The sequence below is a fragment of the Anser brachyrhynchus genome (genome assembly GCF_964034855.1).
Source record: "Anser brachyrhynchus genome assembly, chromosome: 1".
Lineage (NCBI taxonomy): Eukaryota > Metazoa > Chordata > Aves > Anseriformes > Anatidae > Anser > Anser brachyrhynchus.
The window spans coordinates 112,375,693-112,402,788 of NC_137694.1; the positions used below are offsets into that span (position 1 = coordinate 112,375,693).

At 35.2% G+C, this 27,096-nt stretch overlaps 1 protein-coding gene across 1 annotated transcript; it reads right to left on the reverse strand.

Annotated features, from left to right (window-relative positions):
* Positions 1-651: 651 nt before the first annotated feature.
* LTN1 (listerin E3 ubiquitin protein ligase 1) lies at positions 652-27,059 on the reverse strand. Its single transcript, XM_080596233.1, has 30 exons — positions 26,894-27,059; positions 25,545-25,748; positions 25,113-25,211; positions 23,923-24,153; positions 23,314-23,366; positions 22,791-22,971; positions 21,958-22,131; positions 21,350-21,540; positions 20,096-20,243; positions 18,916-19,701; positions 18,265-18,306; positions 17,389-17,581; positions 16,419-16,658; positions 16,064-16,220; positions 15,708-15,858; positions 14,827-15,028; positions 13,767-13,926; positions 13,468-13,572; positions 13,049-13,191; positions 11,040-11,175; positions 9,954-10,098; positions 8,085-8,298; positions 7,554-7,791; positions 6,582-6,656; positions 5,439-5,625; positions 4,810-4,981; positions 3,909-4,129; positions 3,239-3,433; positions 2,471-2,638; positions 652-1,732 (listed from the first exon to the last, which is right to left on the reverse strand). Exons 1-30 carry the CDS (start codon positions 26,933-26,935, stop codon positions 1,670-1,672), a joined length of 5,316 nt encoding a protein of 1,771 aa, XP_080452359.1. The 5' UTR covers positions 26,936-27,059; the 3' UTR covers positions 652-1,669.
* Between the last annotated feature and the right edge of the window lie 37 nt (positions 27,060-27,096).

A 27,096-nucleotide genomic window follows, 5' to 3' on the forward strand; every position in this document is an offset into this window, starting at 1 on the left:
ACCCAGGAGGAGGGTGTAGAAAGCAGTTTCAGTCATACATAGGCTGTTGCTTGATATTTGTTATATACCAGACTCCCTACCACTTGGAACTAAGTCTAACAAAGTAAGTTTTATTGACCAAAGTGAGGCTAGGCTCAAGTCTTTGATTCTTAACTTCAGAATATCTTGTCCAAGGACTGTCAAAGGCGGGAAACAGAGATGAAACCTTGTGGCCATCTGTGAATGACATGTTTCCATAGTCTACTTCCAGTGAAGAATATAAGCAGTTTGTGTCCTTGCAACTTACCAACTGGTCAATTATAAGTTACACTTCAGTTCAACAGCCCCCTAACTCTAGAATCTTTTATAGTTGACAGCAGACCCTTTGCTAAGCAACACTTCTGGTTTTGTTCAGTTCTCCCTTACTATAAGGAAAGGAGGTTTTCTGCTCACTAATTTTGCTTTTATGAAGAATTATGGTTTTGGTGTTATATCTGTACTGCTGCTCCTCCTTAAGACAATTCTAGAAGGATAACTGAAGTTAGGGTGCTGTGCAAAGGTCACAACATCAAAAGACAATTTTAAGATGTAGTTTGATTTGTACCATTCATTTCTGTAATTTGCCACACAGAGGAAGAGAAAACAATCCAGAGACTACAAAGACTGACAAAATTCATTTATTCCTTCCCTTTTATTGACTTTTCAAAGAAATCCACCACAGAACAATACTATCCAAGTTAGAACATATTAGTACGCTACTGCTGCTTAAAAAAAAAAAAAAAAAAAAAAAGACTAGTGGAATGAAGACAATGTTAAATTCTGATATATCTGTCATATTCGCTTAGAACCCTTATTACGGGACACTGGAAGTAGAGGGTAAATTCAGTGGTATTTTATGTGCCAGCTAATGAAGACATTAACTGCAATAATGGCAACACAAGAATTGATCACAACACAAGAATTGTATGTCTTCTTAAAGGCCAGTCTGCACTACATAGGTAGTGGTTTTCATTGTCATGCAGGAATGATTGGGCTCTCTACTCACTTAGGCTTCAGAGTACTCAAGTTTTTAGGGTGCTGGATGGCTCAGGATTTTTGAGAATATAAGATGGTTAAAGGTGAAAGCTCAATTTATAAACACTGATTTAGAGCATGCTATGTTTAAATTTTATATTTTATATTTTTATTTTTTAATTTTATATTTTATATTTTTAAATTTTATATTTGAAAGTTATCGCCCTAATTCCATGCCTTAACATATAACAGCAAAAAATCAAGTCTTTATACCACCTATGTTAAATTCACCTGTTACATTAGGAGGCATGATCTGGCTTAAGCACATACCACCATGTTAGAATATACCTAAAATAAGAGGTTTTAATCAACTATGTTGTGGCTTAAACACCACTTTTTAGACATAACCCTACATTACTTTTGAATTTTTAACATACCTTAATATCTTAAAAATATACAAATTAAAATAAATTATTCTTATATATTTCTTTATATCAAAGAAGAATCTTCAAACTTTTACAAAAAACAGTCCAGAGGTAAATGTGTCATATCCCACTAGTCAAGAATTTAAAGTAACTGACATTATTTCCAAGTAGTTTGCTTCTTTTAACATACTGTTTATTGTCCCCTCTTCATTTATGACATAGCTCACAGAAATAAGGCAGACCGTTTTATTTCAGAAGAATGTCTCTCGACAAAGCGGACAGGTGGATTTGTTGCTGGATGTGAACCATTTGTACTGAAAGAGAAGTATGAGTGCTTAATATATGAATGCAAGTTGACTAACAAGAATATTGATTTATCACTTGTAACAAGCATTACTTGCCAATAAAGTTAACTATCAAAATATTCATTTTGCTTAAAAAAAAAAAAGCCAAAGAACAGTTAAAAATCCTTTCCTCTTATGTATTTGTGTGTGTACACAAAGCACAAAAGTTTTATACTGAACAAACAAATGAAAGAAAAACAAAGGAATTCTTGTCCAGTCTAATTTCAGACAGAAGTAATGTTTTCAAAGCAGCATGAATTCCTCTATTGTATGGCAATACAGATGCTAACCTGTACCAGCATACTCAGTAACCACGCAACCAGTGCCTATGATGACTTGGATATAGTTAACTGTAAATTGTACAGATCAGCAGGGTTTACTGAAGAGCATGCTGTGTAAACTAAATTTAAACTTTTCTGTTCCCGTATCTGAGCTGCTAACATCAAAATGCTGTTGCTACACCCTACATAGATGTAACGGCTGAATCTTAGAACACAAAACAGTTATTATCTGCTTAGTGTAGAAACTCCTCTCTCATTACATGCCTTTGCAGCTTAGTACAAAATCCATGCAAATTTTTAGGAATTCACTTAATCCCAGATAATCCAACAACAAAATGAGAAACTGATGGCATTTCACTAGAGGTATCTAGTTCAAACTATTAATAAATAGTTTGCCTATTTAGAAGGATTTAGCATAGCTACTTACCAAGCAAGCTGAATGAAACTTTTTCTTACATGTTCTGCAAGCTTTTTTGGGAAGAGAATAGTTGGAACCATGAATGACTGAAAAACAGATCATGCAATCTTCTACACCCTCAAAACGTTTATCCACGTTATTTTTCCACAAAGATAAGCCTTCCATAATACTTCCATTCTAACAGAGAAAAAACAGTTATTAATATACTATAGCACTCCTTCAGAGTATTCTTACTGTTAATTCACAAGCACATAGAGGAAACAAAGCCTCTATACTTTAAAATCTGAAATTACATGCAGTAATTTATAAAGCCAACCCATGAACTACAGATAGTAGTTTAACCTTTAGAAATGCAAGTAATTCTCACAACAAAAGGAATGCACTTCTAACGTCAAAAATTTCATTCAACATTTTCTTTGTTTTGTTCTAGCCAAAGATGTGCAACTTAACAACCACCAAACTTTTAGAATTTCATGTACTGTGTTTCTTTTCCAAAGTATAGTTAGAATGGCATAGGGTGAACACTGGCCCATCCCTTATGAGATCTAGATTCTCATCTTTGACTGTGGATTTATCAGGACTTACTAGGCAGGTAATTTTACCTACCTCTTTGTTTTAGCATCTGGAGAAAAGCAGATGATAAGAGTGATCAAATCTATAAAGTCACATTTGAAATCTGATGAGAGTCATTATATAAATCTAAATACTATATTATTAGGAAAATTTTTCTATTATCAGGACTACGTTTTCAAAACTAGGGGCTTTCTCTAAACTCACTTGATGCGTTAGGTATGTGCTTAACTGTAGCATCCAATTGCGCCATTGCTGAACAGCCACACCAACTCTCTTTCCACTCTCAACTGTTATGGACCCCAGCGGGTAATTTGTTGGAAGCTGTATTATTAGTTCAATAAATATATCATCAACTGAATAGGTAGCAATGACTTCCCGTGCAGCAGACCGAGCTTTTACCTATGAAAAAAAATGCAAGTATTAAAAATCTCCACAACCAGAGAGATTTACACACCATTTCTAGCCTTACATTAAATAATTCTCTTAGACCAGGAAAACACTTTTCTCAAAGTAGAAATGTTCTCATATATTGGCAATCTGAAAAGAAATTACCAGCCATTTTTCCAATCTAGTGGCTGATTATATTTTTTAATGAACCAAACAATCTTGCATTTACCGGAGTCCTCTATTTTTCCAACATTCATAAAATTTTTTTCTGAATGAAAAATGAAAACATTCATAAAATTTTTTTCCAACTTATTCTAATATACACCAACTTACTATATAGATAGCAAGCTAAATTACGTTCTCATCAGTCATATAGAACAACAAAAATGAAATCATATAAAATACTGTCATACAGTCTTGTTCTGAGAAGCAACATTTCTCTATAGATGTGCAAAAAATAAAAAAAATAACAAGAAGTCTCACTAACCGTCATGCCATTAAATAACTGTGTGCTAGTTTGAACAGAAGATATTTCCTGTGAAGAAAGCACGCTGCTGACATACTTGCTTGTAAATTTATCTACAACATTGAAGACACGTTTCTCACAGCTATTCCACCAAAGCCTAACCATGGCTGGCAAGTCTTTCAAAGTTATATGATACACAGTACAAGCCAAGTGTGGAATTTGGGATGACAGGGCTCCTGTTCCTGCGAGAGAAATAAAAGGATGTTGAAATACTATTAACAAATTAGTCACAAATGTTGCTTCTTTCACAACATATTCAAAAATATATATATATATAACTGTGGTAATAAGAAATTAATTTACCTGCTCCTTCTAACTTTGTTACTATAACTGGTTGTTTGACTCCACTTTTCTCTATGACTCTAGTTTCTTAGATTAACACTTCGTAGCTGGAAATGCATCTTCTAATTTAGAGATGAACTCTAGGTGGACTACCAGAAATCAAGAATAATTTTACATTCTAGAAATTACAAATTACTCACTTCGGAGTGATCAAGCAGTAAGATGTTTGGAGCACATCTGAGGTTTGCAGTGTTCTATGCAAGTATATAAACAAATAAGGAACATCCTTCTCTTGGGAAGCTGTGTTAGTAATTCCCCAAACTACCCTATTTCTACCTTTCTTACTGTCATCCAGATAAACAGTTCTGCAACATACAATGATATTCAAGCACAAAAATAAAAAATGAAAACTCAGTATCTTTGCAGGTACATAAAAAGGTGTATGAAAATTTATAAGGGTACATAAAATAGCATTTTCAATGAAGCATTTTCAATTTATTTTTTTTAAACAGAAAAGCATATTTAAGCTTCAACAGTATCAAAACTCGTTCAAATGCACAAATGCCATTTTTTTACTAACCTTTGACATCTAAATGAAGCTCTTCAGTAAAGAAGGTCTTTGTATCCTTATTCGGAACTTCTGAAGTTGGCCCAGAAAAGACAGGATTTTCAGGCATAAGCCTGAACAAGTGATAAAGCAGTTTATTCAAGCTTTTTGTTCTTCTAAGGTATTGTGAATAGAGAACTCGTAGCTGATAGTGTTAAAAAAACAAACAAACAAAAAAAACCAACACAAAAAGCAGATGAGACTTAATAAAAATAGTTTTCTCTGCAAATAATACAAATACGTTTCTGTCGGGAGGAAGAGCAATCCTGAGATTTGGAATTTGTGTTAAGAACGATTTAGCTCTCTGCAAACTTCTAAAAAACTAGAAAAGCATAAAATGTAGCAAACTTGTTTGAAAATGGCAAAAAGAAACATCTATTAATGAATGTTAAATTTTTATCAACGCTAATATTGCCATCCCTAACTATAGCATACAGAAATACAGATCTATTGATGCTTTCAGAATCCCACTAATTCCACAAAAAATGGAGGTAGGAAGATGCACAATTAAAAGAATAAAAAGGCTGAATGAAACCTCAAGGCTCAAACCACGTGAGCGTATTAAGAAATTCACTTTAAAGGAAAATGCTCTGAGTATATACCTGAGAAGAAGCCGCTTTGAAGAAAGTTAATGTTAACTTCCAAGTGAGAAGATATCCAAGAACAAGGCAGAACTCATCACTCAAGGGCTGAATAACTGCAAATTCTCCAACTGGAATGCATTCTAGGATGTTTTCTAGTAAGACCTCTTGAGTGGCAAGGACAGACATAAGAGCAGCTGGAGGCGATCTATGGAAAGACGTTATCTGGCATTGTAAACTCAAAACTTCAGTAGAGCATTAACTGAATTTATATTCACAGCCTTCCTAGCAACCTTTTAGTAAAAGCATGTACGTAGAACATCTAAGGAGGTCTTTTATTACAGGAAAAATTTACTTGCAGATTGGCACACTAGTGCTAGATTTTACCAGTTCTTTTTCCTGAAACAGACCGTTGGTCTCTTTACCTTTCAGAAGAAGAACATAAACTGAATGCTGATCCCAATCTGAAAATGTGAATTTGGTCTATGGCTGAGCTGATTTAACCCATGTCAGGGAACGCTTCAATTTCTTCTTTGTCAAGCCACCAACAAAAGAGCAATTGAACAATGGATCTCCTAACCATTGAATGTGTTGGGTGTGGGTTTTAGCAATGCATTATAACATCTTTTGCAGCTCTGTAGTAAAACATGCTATTAATTGCTGGGCTGAAGTTTTTTTTAATTTTTGTTTAAATCAATTATTGTATTCCCTCTTCAAACTGTTGACTTTATCAGATTCAAGATGTATAAAACACCCAGGTCAGTTTTGGAGGTCTTCACGTTTAATTTAATTCTTGGATAAGTTTGTCTAAAAGGAACAATCCAGGAAATTGAAGTTACTTGTGCAACTAGAAATATTCTCAATACAGCAGTCCCATATAAAAACTCTTGAGATTGTACAATGGAACATATATGCTCCAGTTACTCTAGTAACTGTACCCAGAAAACTATTAAACATTAAAAATGTTATTTCCAGTTTTAGCACAAAGGCAGATTTAATCAATTTTATTTTATATATTCAATATTTATACCCCTACTGTCATAACCATCTTAATTTTTTATTTTAACATCTTCTGACAGACACTACTCTGCTGCACATCAACTTTTCTAACAGATAATAAAAACAGGGAAAACGGTAGTAAAAAAATGAGGAAAAAATACACACAATGCTGATTCTTCCTCTTCGTCACCATAGGATTTGAGATCTTCATCATCAAATTTAGGCAATTCAGGCATTAATCTACAGAAACACAGAAAAGAAATGAAATTTAATTTTTACTATGTTCATAGTATGTGTGTAATGTACAGTTCTTTGATTATCAATGTCAACATTACTGATAATCAATATAATCAGGGAAATACTTATTAACACCTTTTTGTTAAGTAAAGAATCTTTAAGAGATATGTCATGCGAAGTTGGTTACAGATCGACAGAGCTTGTAGCCCTGCTCAGCTCTTCTCCAAACCTTTTAAACATCCCAAGTCATGCTAAAATAAATTTCCCCATCTCAGAACAAAGCTATACTGAGGCATTAAGTTGTAAGAAGTATAATGGTTGCTTCTTCTGCTCAAGTCTGCTGCTCTGCAGCCTGCATTTTGAGAAGTCAAATGCATACTGTTTTTCAAATTCTGTATTCTTTCCGTAATTAAAGATATCCAAAAAAGTTCACAAGAATACCACATATTTTTTTTCACTTTCTTACATAAATTAGTGAAAATAAAATGGTCTTGCTGTTTAATGAGATTGTGGTTACCAGATCAAACTTGGAATGTTTCAGTTTACACTTCAGGATTTATGAGCATTAAAAATAGGTGCTAAAGAAATAGCCTGCTAGTTACAACACTGATATCTATCTGTAACTATGGTACAGAAAATAAAATTGTATTTTCATGTACCGCAGTAGAATTTCTCAGTATATATTTAATCTGCTTTTATAATTAAATTTAGCATTCATAGCTTTAGAGCCTATACTCTGATCCAGAATACAAGTTGCCCAGTTAAGCATTTTCTCCCATAATGACACAAAACTTTACTAAACATAAGTGCGTGTTCTACGGTATACTGGAGAAAAAAATAAAAAAGTAAAAAAAAAAGCAGGGGAAGGAGATGAGGAGTGAGAAATTTGTTGATTCTTACTTATACAACATGTGGTAGACAGAAATCTGTACAGGTCTAGCCCAGAAAAGCAACAATGGAGACAGTGTGTTTAACAGAGTCTGTAGTTTATCGGGAAGATTTGTTTTCTGGCCTGCAACAAACTTCGCTGGCAATTTATGGTTTAACAACTGGTCCTTTGATATGTAAGTTAGAGCTTCACCCAAAGATGTTAATACAGAGTTCTGAAAAGAGCCTTCAGCCGCAGTTTTGGTTTCTCCTATTTAAAACAGAGACAGGTAAGCTGTGATGCAGAATGTGCAGATGATATCATAAACAATAATAATTAGAAACAACTCACATTGTGTTTAGAAGAATTCATCTAATATTAAGAGCCAAAGAATATAATTCCTTTACTAATTAACATGTGTTCAGGAAAGCACTATTTTTTAATGAACTATGTTAAAATAATATTCCTAGAAATTGAAAAATATGGCCCAGCAAGTTCTATTTCAGAATAGGCTGATATGTATCACTAACTAATAGCCTCCTTGCCAGTTACCATATACTCGCCTGTGACTTTCACCAACAGAGGTAACAGCAAATTGTGAATTCCCTCAGAAAAGAATTCTTTCCATTCACTGATCAAGTTCACAGGAAGGTTTTCAGTAGTCTCAGGAGCTGCAGATTCAAAGTAAGCACTAAGGGCAGATGCCAAGTCACAACTGACACAAGCAAAAATCTGCACAAGTGGGATATGATAGAGCGAATGGTTTTCACAGGTTGTCTAGGAGGAAAAAAAAAAAAAAGAGGAACATTTCTTAATTACAAATCTGCTTTGAAATAGTTTTTTCACATTCCCCGTCTATATCCACGAGTAATTTCACAGAAGATTCAGCTGCAAAGACTGTTTTATAACTATTTGATAAGAAAGTTTGAAAATGTAATTTGTACTTTAATAAAACATGCTGAAACGAATTTCTAAGTCCCACCAATGTTTCAAATTCTAGATTGCTTCCCTTATGTGACCTTCTTTATAATGACAGACAGAAACTGCCACCAAGTGGATTTGAATAGAAATGTATGCAACTGTAGACAATCTGTTGCACTTGTAGAGCCAAGCGAGCCAAAACTGCACATGAAGTGAGCTCACTTTTCTCTCCCAAATATAAAACAATCCATATTATGCCTGCATTTCCAAATCGTAAGAAGAAACTGACAATGCATTATTGGAAACTGGAAGTTATTGAAGTGATTATCAGGAGAATATTTTGTTTATCCTAAAGCAGCTCCTTTTAATTTTTATACTTACTAAATTCATCCCTCACACCCTGGAAAAAAACAGTAATATCATTAAATCTTAAAAATATTCCTAAGCACTTGATCTATGCAACAACTTTTTTGTAAAAGTTCTTTTACAAAAATAAAGTTTTAAGGCACATACTGCACAGGTAAGATTAATCCTGAGACCAAGAAAGATCACATGAAAGTTTCCATGCCCTGGTGGTATCTTCCACTGTCTTGCTGATTTGATTTTGGAAACAGAAGATCTGGCTGTCTTACAACTAGAGGCTTATTTCATCCTTCTCTATAGCAGCAAACCTCAAACTAGTATTGTTTGTGCTTTTAAACCACACATAAGCTTTGCCAAAGCTCAGTGAAAAAAAAAAAAAAATTCTGTGCATTCTGTGAATTTCTTAAAAATTCTTTTTAACATTATGCCAAATATTTGCTAAACTGAGATGACTACGTTCCTGCCACATCCAGGGAATAATCTAAAAAATTAGCTGTATCAATACTGAAAATGCAACATAAGCACTCCTGGTATGTAAAGTTTATATTCTTAGTTTCACTCTAGGGTTGAGATACAAGTTATCTTTGAAATGATCCTTACTTAAAAGTACTAGGAAATTAACACACCCTAGATGAAACAAAATTCATAGTATCACAGAATGGTTTGGGTTGGAAGGGACCCTTCAGGATCACCTGGTTCCAACCCCCCTGCTGTGGGCACGGACACCTTCCACTAGACCAGGTTGCCAAAAGTTACAACTGTTAAGACAATTGTCATTAAGACATTCTGATTTCCATTCTTCTTGGCAATCCTTATGTACCTTTGTTCAAATCTAACTGCTATATGTCATAGCTTCTACCATGTTTCACTGCATCATCCAGATATCCACCTTCCCATTTTGTACAGATGTTCACATGAACAGGTGAACTTTTAACATACAGCTTTCAAAGTCTGAGGATAAAATGTTGATCAGAGAGCCCACTAAGATAATAAAAATGGAGTTATTTCCTAGCCTATTTTTTAATTTTGAAATTCCTCCTTCCTTACCAGTAGCCCTAGCCAAAATTAGTCTAGAACCTTCAGAGGGCATTAGGAGATTGTATTAGGAACTGCAATGCAATGGTTAGTAACAGTCTCTTTCATCTTACCTCTAACCAAGCCAGCATGGAGCACATGATGAAGTCCCATTCATTATCAGCCAAAGGAGCTGTGGAATACTTCAGCAACAATGGAAGGTAACGGATCATCTCTATGTTGAAACCCAGCAACTGAGCACTTGTTTCTTTCAGATTGCTGAAATAAAAATACAGCTGAAGCTAACTTATTATCATGTTATAACCACAAGTATTTATTTTCTTGCCTTTGCTTCTCCTCAGACAAATTAGTCTTGTACCAGGCTCTTTGACCTAGGTGCTTCTGACACTGTATTTCAGAGCTAGGATCCCCCCTTGGCTACCGATCCTAAATAAGTCAGTCAACTGGTACAAAACAGATAATCAGAGGTACTAGCTCATTTGCATGTTATATTAACAGATTCCTAAAATTGTAACACTTACATGAACTGTGAAAATTAGCAATTTTAACTTAATCATTGCAACAACAAAAAAAATCTTTTTTTTTTAATTAAAAATTGACTTAAAAAATAAAAGCTCTCAAATGCCCCAGTACTGTATATTATTTTCAGATTGTGTTGCTTGGGTTTTTCTCACTTCACTCAAACAAACATCGGTGTATTTTTACTCCTTATTGGAAGTTTAGCTTTCCAAGTTACATTTTCAGGTGCAAAATTTAAAAAACAGACACTTAAGTTTGGTACCCAAGTTTTCTTTCTGCTAGCTAAATAAGGAATCAGAATTTTGAACTGAATATCCAGCTGCACCTGCAAAGCTGGTCAGTTCTGCATGCTTTGGAAAAGAGTTATCATCTGGATGCATAAACAAGCTCCTGGTTTCCCAGCCTTGATTACAGGTTTAATGTCAGACCAACTTTTTTACACCTATTTATCTTCATATAATTCCCTTCAGTAAACTAATTAGATACTTAGAGACAGGTATATTAAACTGAGGGATGCCGTTCAGTTCTACAAAGGCTTGAAAATGTAGTATTAATGCAGCAGATGACAGTTTTAACTTACAATTTGATTTTAAGTTAATAACCACCCTGTGTTTTTAAACTCTTTACAAATTGAAAAAATATAAAATAAAATTATCAAATTGTCTCAAAGTTGCACCCACCAGCTAAAGAGAAAGCTGTCCTCATTATCGTTTTTCCAAGACATTATGATTTTTAGTATCCCAGGTAATAGATGATCACAATCAATACTACTGTCATTCAAGCAGGAGTTCAAAATGGAAAGACACCCAAATGCTCCTATGACATAATAAAAACATCCTCAGTAGGTCTTAATTATCAGGGCAGACAAACATTAGAATGTGTGTCAATTGATTGGATACTTTAATATTAATATCATGACGTAGTTTGGATAATAGCTAAGCTTTTTTCTTTCAATACTTAGCCCACAGATGCCCTTGTTAAATCAAAATTACTGCATCCAACCCAAACTAAAAAAAAAAAAAAAACAAAAAAACTCAAACCACTAAACCAAAAACTCCTATAAGAGTCATACTTGGTTTACACAATTAAAAAAGAAAAATACCTGGTAAGATTTAAATTTAATTGTGCTATTAAAAATGTAGTATCCCAAACAATAATTTGGACAGATAATTAAGTAAATGGAAACACAAGGTATGAATTCCAATACTATTGCAAGAGCGATAGCTTTTAGTTTCACAGTAAAATACTACAGTTGTATTAGCATCGTTTTCCATTTTTAAGGAAAACCGCATGCACCCAGATCTCTTGGAGAACGTTTCTTACAGGCACGATAACACGGAACTGAGTTAAAGTACCACATATGCATAGCAAAAAACCACACACTTCACTTAAGCAGCAATGATTTACAAGAAATTTACCAGCACTTTCCTGATCTGAAAAAAAACTAAACCTTGAATGGTGAGCCCACATCCTACGTCACACTTAATGGGAAAAATTGCGAATATATTGTCTGTTCAGGAACCCCTAGGAAAATGAGAAGCAGCAGAAAGGAAAATGCAGACCAGAGTTACAAACAAGAGTACAAGGAACAGAGTAGCAAGGGAACAGTGAGGATTCTTCTTCCTATTTTCTGTTTAAAGTTTCAAGGCCCCATTTGGTTGGTTCACTGGTTCACACATAGAGTCAGGACAGCTTAACAAACTAAGTCTGAAGAGCAAGTGTTAAGGAAACTATAACTGCAGTAAGATTCAAGATTCCTCTCAACTGCTGCATGAAACGAATACTGAAAATTTTCACATTCTGAGGACATTCATTTGAAAGAGCTCATCTGAAAACACGAAGACACTGCAAAGGGACAGATGACAACAGTTTAAAATGACCAGTTTCTTCAATTTAAGTACGGTTCTGTTAAGAAAACAAGCAAGTTTTCAGGTTTTTATAAGACTTATGAAGTATGTTCAGGAAACCATGAAAGCAGTACTGAGAGAGAGAAGATAAGGTGTGCGTGTTTTTGTTTGTTTGTTTTAACTGCATAATAAGAATGTAGAAGGACTTTGTATAATTATTTCCAAAGACTGCTCTTGAAAAGCAGTGAGTTTGTGAAAATTAGCATTTTTTCTAAGGGACATTCAAGGCAATGTTGTAACACATCTCAATCACTTCATTAAGTAATTTTTCAAAAGCTGTTAAAAGTGCATGCACAGGAGCTCTGACTGAGCATACTATATCATCCCATGCACTGGATGAACTGTTCAAAAATTATACAAGAACTTCGAAAGAGTTTGGATGCTGAAGCATCTAAAATCAATCACAACACTACCAGTAGACAGCAGAAATAATTTGCATGCTATGTAAAGCCTAAACGATTAATAGAAAACTTTGATATTTACAAATGTGTCTAAATCAGAAAGACTGATATTGCTAAAAGTATTTTGATACTGCCTCACTCCTTGTTTGATCTATCTTTTAAGTTCTAATTTTGGACCAGGCAGCATAGCCTGTACTTCCTTAGTAAGACAGAAAACCGCTATGCCAAACAGTCTAAAAGAAATATGCAAAATGAAAAGATATTTCTTTCTAGTAAAATTGATACAATTATAATTAACACATCTTAGCTAAAAGCAAACATTATTACAAAGTGACATTCTTAAATTCTAATGAAGTGGGCTGAGGTAGAAAACATACTGACCATCAGTACTGGAGAGCTCTGTCTGTGCACATGTCATAAGTTTGGCCACGCAGTGGAAGACCAGTTCTTTCTTTTCTTCCTCAGTTAAAAAGGCTGATAAGCACTGAAGTGTATGCAATCTGCCCTCTGTTAATGGCAGAAACCTATTCATGCAAGCAGAATATCAAAAATAAACAAACCCAAAAGTTTAACTAGTAAACAAGATGTTGACTGGTTCATAATGAACACACAACCACGTTAATATTCTGTGATGTAACTAATTCCATACATTACAGTGTTTCACTTTTACACAACACATACATATACTACCACATTTTTGGTCTTCACATGTCATTCATTAGAATCAGTATCATTTACCATCATCAATATTTGCAATGTAAACTTTGCACAAAAGGTCATAGGCAACAGCATTTAGATACCCTTCACTTGTCTTAAAAAGATGTTTCATTTCACAGGACACCGCGTTTTCTGCACGAATCAGTTTGGCCATGGTTAAGGACCAGAGTCTTCCATGTTCCTCCGACCTTCAAAAGAAGAAAGACCCTGGTTAATAACTGCAGATAAACGATGTTTCACAACAAAAGTGTTTTATGAAGCATCAATATACAAAAGGAAATATGGTAACACTTAATACTCTATAAAAGGCAAAATACAAAGACAGAATTGTGTTTCAATTCAGGGTTGTACTTCAGTTGAGGTTTTACTTGCTCTTACATACCTATCAAATATTGTTTGCTGAAGGTCAGTTGTATTACTAAGGGTACTGAACTTCTCATATGTGATATGCATTTCTTCTAACATATGAAGATATTCAAGAAGCAAGTAAGGAGGATTCTCCAACTCTTCAATCCATTGTAATGAATACAACAGCTCTGCAACTAATTAAACAGCAAAAATAACTACTGAATATACTCAGTGAATATGCAAGAAGTTCCAGCTTTTTTTTTGGTTATGTTTTGTTTTTAATATATTTTTAATGCATTAAGAAGATGACATTTACACACAACTTCAGGTACTTGAGAGCATGAACTGGGTAGCTGCAATTGCATCATAAAATACAAAGAAAAAGTTACAATAATCTATTCTAGAAGTTCAGGAAATTTTAAACCCTAAATCCTCTCTTTTTATTTTTTTAATATACATTTCTTGCAGACAAGGCAATCAAGATCTAAATCAAAAAAAATAATAATCTGATGCTAAGAGCTAGCATAGGTTTTTCTTTTTTCCTTTTCCAACAGCTTACACGGACCTACACTGAACAACTACACTCTTCTTCACAGTGAGACTTTTGGAGGTAGAATTGTTAATTTGAAGATGCTGGCTCTAATCTGAGCATTCTCAAACAAAAAGAAATGAAATTCCACCTCGTTGAATTAAGAAAAATTGCTGCCTCAAAATATCTTTATGTTACAGCTAAACATTCAAGGCTATTATTTGATGGCATGGACACAGTTCCTGTTGCCCATTCATTCCAATGCACCACACATGCTTTGGCAATGAACAACTTAAATTTTAGAGACGCTTGAATCTACAATGAACTTCAAAGTTGTGTTGAGACAGCATGTATATACTAGCAAAAGGCTCTAAATTTAAATGTAAGCACTACACATACTCATACTTTTAAAGGAGAACTTAAGAAAAAAATATGTAAAGGGAAAAAGAATGATTTCTGATGGTTAAATGCCAAACTTTACCTATTCGTTTCTAATTATCAATTAATGTTGATATAGAACTAGTATAAAATAAAAATTTCTTTAAGTTTTATCACTAGAACTTACTTATATTGTCAATTTTCTTTCTTTCAGCATCATCATTTCCATGGTCCATACCATTTTCCAATACAAGCAACGCCATTTTACTTAATAAGGCTGAAGTACACAGATGCCCTGGAAGTTTAGTTGTGCCACATAGCTTAACACAGGATCCCAAATGCTCACAATTCATACTCAGCCTTCCTTCCAAAAGAGGTTTGTGCATCCACTGTAATATGTACATAAAAAGCATGTGAACAAATAATTGACATTTTAACAATACATATAAGTAGTAGTTAAAAATTCAGAATTATAAAAAGAAAAACATGAAAGATACAAATTTACACCGAAAGCATAATGATGAGGATCACCCACTCCAGTATATAAAAAAATACAGCAGTAACTTAAAACTGCATCGTTGCCTCAGAAATAAGTGTGTACCCTTAGAACTCTATACAACATTACAAAAAGTAGCAGGGTTACTAAAGATTGGTAGTTGGTCAGGAAATTATTTCTTTCTCCCAATCTATTCATGTCAGCATTTTGTTTAAGGTCAGCACATCATGTTCTTCTGCAGATATTAGTGTCTTGCAAAAAAGAATCTTACAGAATAATTAAGATAAGAACATCCTCCTGGGGTATATTCTCTCAGACAAGATTTCTGAGTTGTAAAACAAGTTGCTGGTATTCCATGCAGAAAAAGATAATTTCACAGATTTTGATTTTCTCCAGTAGTGGGAGAAATGTGCGCATAAGAATACAGATTTTGTCCTCCAGCATGGGTAGAGGCTGAAAAGAACCACTGGACAGATACATGTATTATCATAACTGCAGTACTATGTCAAAGACAGAGACTTAGAAACAGGTAAGACTGACTACAGTGTGAAAGTCAATTATCACTTTCATACCTCAGCAGAAAGAGACTCGCGCAATTTCACCCACTCAGTTCTGTTGGGTGTAACATGCTCAACATAAGATCCCACCAGACATCCCGACTGTCTGTCAGCTTCCAGAAGTGCAGACAATAAATCACTAACTGCAGAGATCAGAACCTGAAGGCTGAGAAAAAGGGAAAACGGTGCAAACAAGTTTGGCACTATGCAGTAAAATCCAGCTCTTTTATACCTTATATACAATGCTATTTACATGCTGTTTTAATTATGCTATAAGCCACAGTTCCCACCTCTGACAGGCTGAAAAAAGTAAACAATGCAGATGTATTACATCTTGTGTATTATGAAATGGACATGGATATTACAATTACCTTTTAACATCCAATGTGGAAGATTGAATTTGATTCTTGATCCACAGTGCAGATTTAAGCAAAAAGGTGCTGCTCTGTTTCTGCATACTCCGAAGCTGATGGACAAGTGACTTTACACCAGACATCCAAGTGTGTTTTAACTTACATACAAGTAAATCTATTACAGAAAAAAACATAAGAAATTATATCCTACAGCAATAATCACATGTCTAAAGGTACTAGAGCAAGAAAAGAATTCTCTTTTCTGTACGATTACGTATGATAACTGTCATACAGGCAAATATGTAGGTTTCCAGTTGTGGAACAATTTTAAACTCATGGTGGTCAGAAATATAAATTTTTTTTTTCAAATTACCTGTTAAGTGTGTAGCATCCTGCCTCTGAGCACACAGCTGGAAGATGGTAAGCAGCAAGTCTTCTGAGGATGGCATCAGTAAACACCCTTTAACTGAGCTGAAAAAGCTTGAGGCTACATCGCAGATGAAAGACACTGAAGGTTCAGTATTTCCAGCTTCTGAAAGGTCTCTAGCTTTAGATAGAGCCGCTTGAAGTTTATCAATAATCTTTTCGACGTAAGTTTCCCCAATCAAAGATTCTAGTAGAAATAAGAAAAGGACAGTGTGCTTTGATAACCTGACAAACATAATCACTCAAAGACATCATATTAATACGCACTTGTTTTTTATTTACTAATATTGAATGTAAAAATCAAGCAACAAAGTAGTTTCAGTCTAAAGTATGCCTAAACTCTCGTTCTTATTCAACAGCCATTTCAGATCACATAGCCAAGGGTCCAAATAACCAAATATCCCTTCTCTAAACCAACTTAAACAAAAGGCATGTCAACAGAGCACATACAGAGTGATACCTCTATCCCTTTTATGTCTTCCTAATTTCTGGCAATCCATTTTAACAAGCAAACCAACCCACAATGGGTCCACAACCACCAATTTTTATATTCTATTTTTGAAGGTAAATTTTAGATAGTATTGTTCAAAAGCCAGTATTATTTTACAGCACATCAGCTAATAAATCCATCTACTGAAGTTCTCCTCAATTTTTCAAACTTGCAAATCTGAATCTGTTCTTTATACATTGACCTTCGTTTACCTACAAAAAACAAAACAAAATGTGATGATCATGATGCACATGGTGCTTATGAAACTAAACTGGGCATGATGTTTGGCTCAAGTTAAAAAAAAAATAGGAGGAGGACTAGATGTTAGAAATTAAGTACTCTGGAAGATCTCAAGTTCCTTCCGATGTTCTACAAAATTAAGTGCAGTATTTACATTTCATGAAGTCCAAAGAATAAACATGCTTACCATTTTTAAAGCGTTGTGACAACACCAAGCTCAGGACGGTCCACCTTTCTGAAGAGGCTGATTGTGTTGAGGCTGGTACGGGTTTTAAACCGAGGTGACACAAATCATCTGCCAGCATTACAAGTCTTTCTCCAAGCGTACTTCCTTTCAGCCAGTCAGAGACTAAGGAAAGTTTTGTTGTACTTGAACATGCCTGAATCACAGGAAAGTCATTCTAATAATCTTTTGAGGTTATTAACTTTTATTACTAAGCATAGGATTAATATTCAGGCATCAGAAATAATACATAAAACCTACAAAAGCAGAGTGGGAATTGTATCACGTCACAAAAAGCCTTGTCTCTAAGCGCATGTGTCTGTGATAATTCCCTCCCCCCCTTAAATAGTGACGGATACCTAATCCGCCACTATTTTATGGCTTTCTAAAAAACATACATGAGCATACATACCCATTTTCAAAGCAAACATGCACACAGTGATAGTCAATGGAGAATGATGATTAGATGACTAATATAGATGATATATCTAAAATTATCAGTCTAATACCCAACCCTATTTTCTCTGGCTTCAAAGGAATGACCAGAAATGAATCAGATATCTGGTTCAAAGTGCAAATCAATCAAAAACAGAAGGTAAAAGATGCTTTTTAAGTATATATTTATATGTAAATACATTGTCATATATATATATATATATACACAAAATTATTTAATTTCAAAGACTAACCCCAGACTTAAATGGGGTTAAAACAACACACTGAAACTATTATTACATGATTTTATCATTACTTAAAAAAAAAAAGTCACTCTAACCCGTATAAGCAAAGCTAAAACCAGGGAAATATTCAAAACCATGCAAAACAATAAAGAAGAGGTACCTTCTGAATTATCTGAAGAAAAATAATCCATTTCAGATCCATCTGGAAGGAAAACAGAATTGCATAAAATTTAACAGAAATTCTTTGCTGAATTGGAAGCATTTAATATTTTTATTTTTGTTTGCTTGTTTTACAACTTCACTTTCTGCAGAAGATAAGCACGAATTACTAAGTTGCAGGAATAAAGTTATTGAATCACAGAACGGTTTGGGTTGGAAGGGGCCTTAAAGTCCCTCTAATTCCAACCCTCTTGCCACGGGCAGGAACACCTCCCACTAGAATGATTAGTTGATTAGTTATTTTGCCTCTCAAGTCTCTCTCCATCACATAGACCAATAAAGGACGGTATTTAAGAGAAGGGTTGCTGACAACCGATATAAAAGCACACTGTATAAAGAAGCAGATAAGAATAGAGAATTTCTGATGTTATTTATATATTTGTAAATATATTTATATATGAGACATATCTCATAAGCTTTCACTCCAACACTTTAACGTCAACATTTTCTAAGTCTACCTTCATTACACTGAACTTATGTCCAAATTCATGTAGAATACCTTCCATTCCACATCCCCAAAATAAAGATTCATCAACCACAGTCCATGAAGAGTAGTAACTTCAATAAAATCTAGTAAGAAAATTTACAATACCTTTGTTAAATCATCAAGAATGACTTTCCTTTCATCATTACTGCTGCAACAATTAAGCACACTGTACAAAATATCAACCAGAAACTGTGTGTCTTTCCTCCAGTCTTCTTTCAGCCAAGTTATTACATTCATATAAAGAAATTGTACAGATGGATTTTCACGATGAACTTTTGTTTCTTTCTGGGCTTCAGCAGTAGAGCTTGTGTCATTTCCCTGCTCTAAAAGTACTTGAAAAACTCTGTCTGAAGAAAAAGAACTGAGCAGGGCAGAAAGGAATTTCAAATGCTGCTCTGACTTCTGTTCATTGACATACACAATACTCAATTCAGAAAGGTTACAGACTAAATTTTCTAGTGGTTCTTTCCTTAGAAGTGAACTATGCTGTAGGTCAGCCTGAATTTCAGAGTCACTATTCTTTCTCACTTCTGTGAGCTTTCCATTTTCTGTGTTCCTTTCAGATTCACCCTCATCTTTAAATTTGATTTTCACAGATTTTCTGTTGTTTGGTTTTGTAGCAGTCTTTGGATTCTGAAGAACTTCTAGCATACCAGATAAGGCAAACAATGGTTTCTCATCAGCATCCAACTTATCAACATGAAGCACACACAATTTTAAAAGACGGTCCCAAAAATTTGTCAATAGTTTCTGGAAAACTTCTTCTGTACCATCATCACTGGAGACTTCAGCTTTAGCTTCCCAGGAGCTCAGTGTTTCTGCTATTTGATAAAATAGTGGTCCATTTTGTAACCTGGGCTCCTGAAGTACAGCATCGATGATAGGAACTAGCTATAAAGACAAAAAAAAAAAAAAGGAAAAAAAAAAAGAACATTGAACATTGATCCAACTAGGTAAGTATTTTGTTCTTTGTAATACCAGGAAATACTAACAATTTGAAAAACATTCTAGAACCAATGTCAAAAGCCTCAGAAAGAATCATGCTTATATACATAATAAAAATATACAGGATGCTCATTTTTTTTTCCTTTTTTCATGTAATTTAAACTGTGCAGAGGTATGGCTGATTTTATAGCAAGAAAAACATTGAACAACTTCAGTATTATTTTTTTCCATAAAATTCAGTGAGGTTTTCAACAGAGAAGTAAGTCTTCACAGAAATGTATGTTCACCTTTCTTTAACGTTGTTTTATTAAATGTATACACACAAATATTTAATAAATACCTGGTCATTTATTAGCATTTGATGGATTTGTCTTTGGTCATCTTCTTCATTTACTTTCTGTAGTATGGCAAAGCGCAAACATTCCATAAACGCAGTTATAATTGCTGAACTTTCTGAAGGACTGGCTATTGCTCGCTCGCTTGACAACCTGTTGAAAGGTAACACTGGTTGGGGGAAGACACTCAGTTATCTGTGCTTCTGAGAAGCCCAGTACACGTGCACTTCAATGCACAAGGTAACCTTGAGTATGTTGCTTTTATCCAGACAACACCAATATTAAAACACGTGTCAGACTGAAACAAATGCAACAGGACATGTTCAAAGAGTTAAAAACAGTAAGTCCAGGCATGTAATATAAACTACATTAAGATAACTTTTTAATTTTGTTTTAGCATTCAGTGCAGGAAGGGAACTATGTAACTTGAGGAAACTTAACACAGTCAAGTATACTGTCTACTGTTTCAGCTATTTGTCAAAACTCATCTGCAATTTTCTATATGCTCTTCAAAACCAATCCTTACATAACTACTTTCTCCAAGAACTCTGTTAATGACCATCCCAAAAATCAAGAACTGAATTTTGTTTAAATAAGTTGTATTTTAGTCTTTCAGAAAATGATGTATATATGCTTGAGTATATAATGCATAAATATGTAATATTTAAATTACATTTGATAGACAGTTGGTTTTCACATTTTAAAGGCAAAATATGATAGCAGTTCAAATCCTTTAAAATCTATATCATGAGAATTCAACTTCCTGCATACAGTAAATTTCACAACCACCACGCTAATCTTCACTAACCTCTGTAATAAAAAGTGAGACCTCTGCACTGGTGAGAGGTGCCTGGTATCTCAAGAGTCACTCAACTTTAAATTCATTTTCCATTTTAAAAGTTATAGAATAAACATTCTTATCTTTCCTTGTCAAAGTTTTATGTTTTTGGCAAGGGATACATAACAAAAAAAAGAAGGTTGAAGGTTTAAGATGACAGGGACAGCTGCAAAGGATTGACTCTAGCTTTGGATAAAAATATTTTGAAACTACAGTTTTCAAATATCATAATGGAAAGAGTTTTTTCCACAAAAATAAATGATGCATATTTAGTTAATATCAAATGATTGACATATCAAGATATGTCAATATCCTTGACATACCAAGTCAAAGGATATAAATGCTTAAAAGAAGATTAGTTCTGTTCCCAAACATGAAAGAGACCTATGATAAACAAATAAATACAGTTTGTGGTTCATACCCTTGAATTATAGAGCTGAAAAAAGTTCTGAAATATTCCAGCTTTGGTTCTGTGATGCCAGGAGGTACCTTGCTAATGAACGGCAAGAGATTTGGGTATATAACAGTAGCGAGGCCTCGTCCACCTTCACGAAGCACTGTCCATAGCTTTGGTAGAACTCCCTTTTTGGCATTTACATGACTCCAACAGTCCTATGGAAAGAAACATATTTATTGTAAATTAAATGAGAGTACGTTGACTTAGAAGAACTCCCTACCTAGACATTTAATCTACCTCCCTAAACTGTAGCTGAAGAAAGTTACTGTAAAATTTCAATTGACTTTCAAATATTTAAGGAATACAGGTATTTTTAAAAATTACTTTCTCCCTATTTCAGCTTGTGAATATTAAGAAGCTAGTGCAATAAAACTGTTCCAGTATTGTTTAAAATCAATGGAATTTTGAAAGGAAGGAGTGTGTCCCATTGATAAATTCATGTTAATAATTATGAGGAAAACACAGTCAAACTGTTCTTCCTTATTCTCCCTTCACAAAGAACTCTGGCGCTCACTCAAAAGTTAAGTGTGACATTCCAATAAAACACCGGCCCCTCAGGTTTATTATATTACCTCAACAGTGGCAATAACATAAAGCACAGCTTCCCAAAGGAAAGGACACACCACTGCATCACTGTCGTCAATGCTGAGAAGAACAGCAGGACAAACTCTTGGTGCTTCACCTTTCACCAGCTCAGGCAAGTACTGGCAAAAAGCAGAAGCCAGCTCAAAGAAAGCTGAACGAACCTGACAGGCCAAAGAAAAATAAAAATGTTAGGCAAATGACAATACATTGCCACTACACATAGATTTATAACAGTCCTTTTAAAGTTAAAGTAACTTACAACAGGCAGCCCTGTATTTTAGCACATCAGCAAAGGTTTGAATATTAATAAAAATAAATATTTGATAAACCTGTTTAAAATTTTAAATTCATTTGTTCAGGAATAAGACACGTTAAACATTTCATTTTATAATATATATCTGGAAAGGCACATTTTTTCCAAAAGCACCTTAAAACGTTTTAATAAATAACTACCAAAATAAATTCAACACTCTATGTAGCTATTGGTCTTGGCAGTAGCAAGATAAAACAGTTAAAAACGAAAATCTAGAAGCACTAAGAGCACATGCAGTAAACTATTTTTTTTTCTTCTTTATGAATTTGAAAGGACTGCAGACTGCTAAGAAGATGATTGTGATACTGAAATAATATATTAGCCTATTAGACAAATTTTAAAACAATGTTGTCTACTTAAGACCTAGAAATCTGAAGACTGTTTCAAACATAAATCAGCAAACTACAACGATCATTCGTGGAGAACAGAAGGAATTAGTACCCGCTTAGGTTCAATGCATTATCTTCAACTAAAATCCAACAAAATAAATAATTAAAACAGAATTACCTGTGGTGTGCTGTGTTTGCCATATTTCCAAAATTTGTTTTGAGACAGAAGTGACATTAATTTTTCCTCCAATGACTGCATCTCTTTCTTTGGCAGCATGCTAAGCAACTTTTTTAAAGCTAACAACGAACAGGTCAAAATCCGGAAAAATTTGGCTTCTCTTTCTTCCTCTGGTACAGTTCTAAGAAAAACAAAACAAAAGCAAAATGCAAATTAATCAACTGGCATTCCATAGGTTCTAAGGGTAACAAAGCACTTTATAAAGTGTTAGAAAGAGTTTCAAGTCATCCTGTCTTCCAGCTGTTCATAAATACTATTTCTAAAAGATATGAAAAAAGAATTGGATGACTGATAAGTATAAATGCTTTTGGAAATGTTAAGTCCCACAGAAAGCTACTGGGATCTGGACTCATGTAACTATTCTGTCTTTTGAAACAGAACTAAATCCACTGCCTCCAGGAACAAGAATGAACCCAATACAGACCAAGACCTAAACCACACACATTAAAGCAGGCTAACATACTGGGGATCACTGAGTGTATCAGGTGTTTCCTTCAGAAGGTGATCTTGAAGAACCTGGAGGGGAGAAAAAAAATATATAAATATACACACATACGAAAGAACCTAATACTTCCACGTGAATAATATAGTCTGTAAGTTTATTCAGAAACAGCTCTATAGTAAAACTTCAGAAACCGAGTCAAGTCTCTTAAACATATTTTAGATATGCTACTGAGAAAGGACACAATTTAATGGACCTCTGTTAAACACAGTACCTGTGGTACTGTACTGGTTGAATCAAAACTTCATAATACTTTGTAAGTTGCAGTCCTGTGGTGACATGCTTCTGGCAAAAAGAAGCCAAACTGAGACAAAACAACATCGTTATGTTTGTGTATGATGTTATGTTTGTGTTCAGCATTCTTTAATCACCTACCACTGCAGATAAACTACTCTTGCATCATTATTCCATCTGCCTGCAACATTATCTGATGACCAAGAATCATTACACGGAAATAAAAAATTACCTTACTGAAATTTAACCATGAACAGGTGGGGGAAGGATGAGTTTTAAACTCCTATTAAAAGCTGACATATACTCACACAAAGCTTTAAAGACATACTAACTTACATTAAGAATTTCATCTTTACAGAATGCTAAGGCTTCGGGTTGTTTGCTTGAAGGAAAAGCTTTTTCAAAAGCTACTTTTGCAGCAGAAGCAGCAGGGGAGTAAGTGTCACACTGAGCAATCAGCCAGTATCCCATGATACTTTTTAAATAAGGTGCCAAGTGTTTTTTTACTTTAAGAATCAGTTGCTCAAAAGACTGCTGCGTTGCTTCTCGAACACGGCGATCATGATCCTGTTAAAGCAAAAAGTGTATTTTCAATGCCAAGTAGTTCAAAACAGAAATGACAAAAAAAAAAGCTGTCTCTTAGTTCAGCCATTTTTGCAATGAATCAAGCTATGCGGATCTGAAAATACGCGAGTATCCCTACATCAAGGGAAGAGTCCTAGTGTAGCACCAACATATTCCCAATATATTGCACATCCAGAATTGTTACCTTTTCCTGATATCCATAACTACACTTGCTATCGCCATTTTATACAACCATCTAACAGAAAGGAAAAAAAAAAAAAAGGAAGAAAAAAAACAGAAAGCCTTGAAGATGCTTTTTGGATTAAAACAAGCATAAGCCTACACAAACTGTGTATCACTTATTTGCAGCCATCCATTATTTGTGTATGCATTAACAACATCATAACTGTCTAAGCTCTTGGCTCCCAAAAGAAACATTAAGAATTGCTTTAATGAACAGAATAGTGATTCATCTTCTTCACTATCATGTTCAGAACAGTATCCAGTCCAGACAGTTTGCAGATGTATTAAATATTCTATCAGAAAATTATGGATTAGCTGGCTACATATATACATATTTAATAATAAGTCTGGCCAGATATTAATCTTAGATCAAAAAGATATACAATTTTCTTAACAAAACAGCACATTCTCTTTATCTGTTCTGGTATCTACATAAAAGAACTTTTCAAGAGAAGAAATATTTTATAATCCTTTTAAGATGAAGGCCCAACAAACAGCACTTACAGCCCAGGCATCAACAGTTCAAGGTTCCACTTACTGCCTATATGGAAACATCTCAGTAACAAAGAATGCTACTTTTCTTCGTCTTTTTTTTTTTTAATTTTCTTCTAGAATAAGCCAGCAATTCCAACAAACTTAAATATATCAGTAGGACCACATTACAGGTTTTCACAGGAAGTATCCAGAAAAGTTCTTAATTTCGATACTTTAGTACTTACTAGTGAAATTTTACAATAAATTCTTGGCCAGTACGGAAGGACACCTTTAACCACTTCGGCTTCTCTTTCTTTGCACATCGTCCCAAACTCCTGCATAGCCTAAAACCAAGATATCAACAGCATGATTTAAGAAGTGTCAGATATACACATTCTCTAGTTTACCAGCTTCTACTAGACACTGCCTCTATTTTCCAAAATCAATTCATTTCTAGCAATTGGTTATCCATAGAGTTAATTTTATGAATGCTCTGTCAGCAGTGCCTGACAGACCTATAAGTCCTCCAAGGCACCTTCTGTACTGCAACTCTAGTAAATTTACTGGTACAAACATACAACTGGCTACCATGTTAGATTTCTCTGCCATCCTTAAGAAAAAACGAATGCTCTTCCAACAAAAATACTTTTTTTATGGGGGACAAAGGATACACCTACTTTTAATTTTGTTATGATGTCCCTTTTAGAGAGTTTTCGCAACACCATTCGAAAATCAGCATCCACCAGGCTGTCTATTTCCTCTGCTCCTTGAACTGCAGGAACATATCCGAGATCACTCTGAGACGTTCCAAAGCCAATAAAGCCAGGCACTGTTCCACGTTCTTTGGCGAGGAGCTCTGCGGCTCGGCCGCTGCTAGAAGGCTGACAAAAAACGGACACACGTCAGTTATACTTGTCAGTTACTTTATTTACTTTTGTGTGAATCAGGCATTCAAAATAATGATTAGTGAATATATAATGTAAATCATTACGTTACATAATTAGCTTTCTATTTAAACAAAGCCTCACAAAAAAGGCCATCCATACTTTAAATATAGAAGTTTGACCTAGAAAATTAGTTTTCTCTGTAGAATCAGCATTCCATTTCTTTGTCATGACTTTAATGCATGAATACTTTACGAGAAGCTACTTTACTTTTACACACGTTCAGAAAACGTAAAATAGAAAAGCCCTTCCATAAGTTAACAGTTTATTAAGGAACTATTTATCCTCCTTCACTACTTTTCCAGTTCTTCTTGTGTTACTGTGTATCGCAATACAGCTCCCAAGGAATGCTCATGTTGTCATGGGGGACAATTAAAACGTGCTTCAAAGCATGCTATAAAGTGGGTGACATTGGTACTTGGGTGATGGTTGGACCAGATGATCTTGGAGGTCTTTTCCAATCCTAATGATTCTGCGATTCTAAAGGGCTAAGAAGAATTCTGAGGAATGGAGCAAAAGGGTACGTGTGTAACACCGCGTAATGACACCCCATCATCGTTACAGGGAGTGCTTTGCAATTCAACTTGTCATCCAGTTTGTCCCAGTTAAGTCGACTCCTTGCTCATCATACGAGCGGCCTTTTTGGAAGTCTGTCCTAGGACCGAACGATGCTTTAAGGTTCTCTGTCACCCCTTACACTCCAAATACCCATTAATTCTTAATGACAGCCATAGATTCGATTTTTTTTAATTAACGCCAACTTGCCGAAGTTCACCGCATTCTCCAACTTCCTCGAGGCACGTAAGCCACGTTTCGAGCTCACCACGCGCCCGTTTTTTTTTTTTAACCCATTTTTTTTTTCCGCGGGGGAAGCCCCAGCACCGAGGACACCCCTCTCTCCCCCACCGAGGCGAGCTCCAAACTACGGAACGGCTCCCGCAGGGCGGCCGCAGCCCCCCCGGGGCCCGGGGCCCGGCACGGCCCGAGGGCACCCCCGGGGCCCGGCCGCGCTGCCCCCGCCGCTCCCGGTGCGAGCGGCGCCGCCACGTCGGGGCGGCAGCCGCCGCGGTGCCGGCGCTCACCCGCAGGTTGCCCTTGGTGCGCTGCTTGTTCTTGCCCCCCATGATGGCGGCGGCGCTTCCGGCGGCACGGGGAGCGCCGCTGCGTCACGGGAGGGGCGGGGCCACGGGGGGCGGGGCCGCGTGCGGTATTAGCGGGTATCGCACGGGCCGGCTAGTCGGCATTGGCATCTCCCACACGGGCCTGGTGAAACCGGGTACAAAAA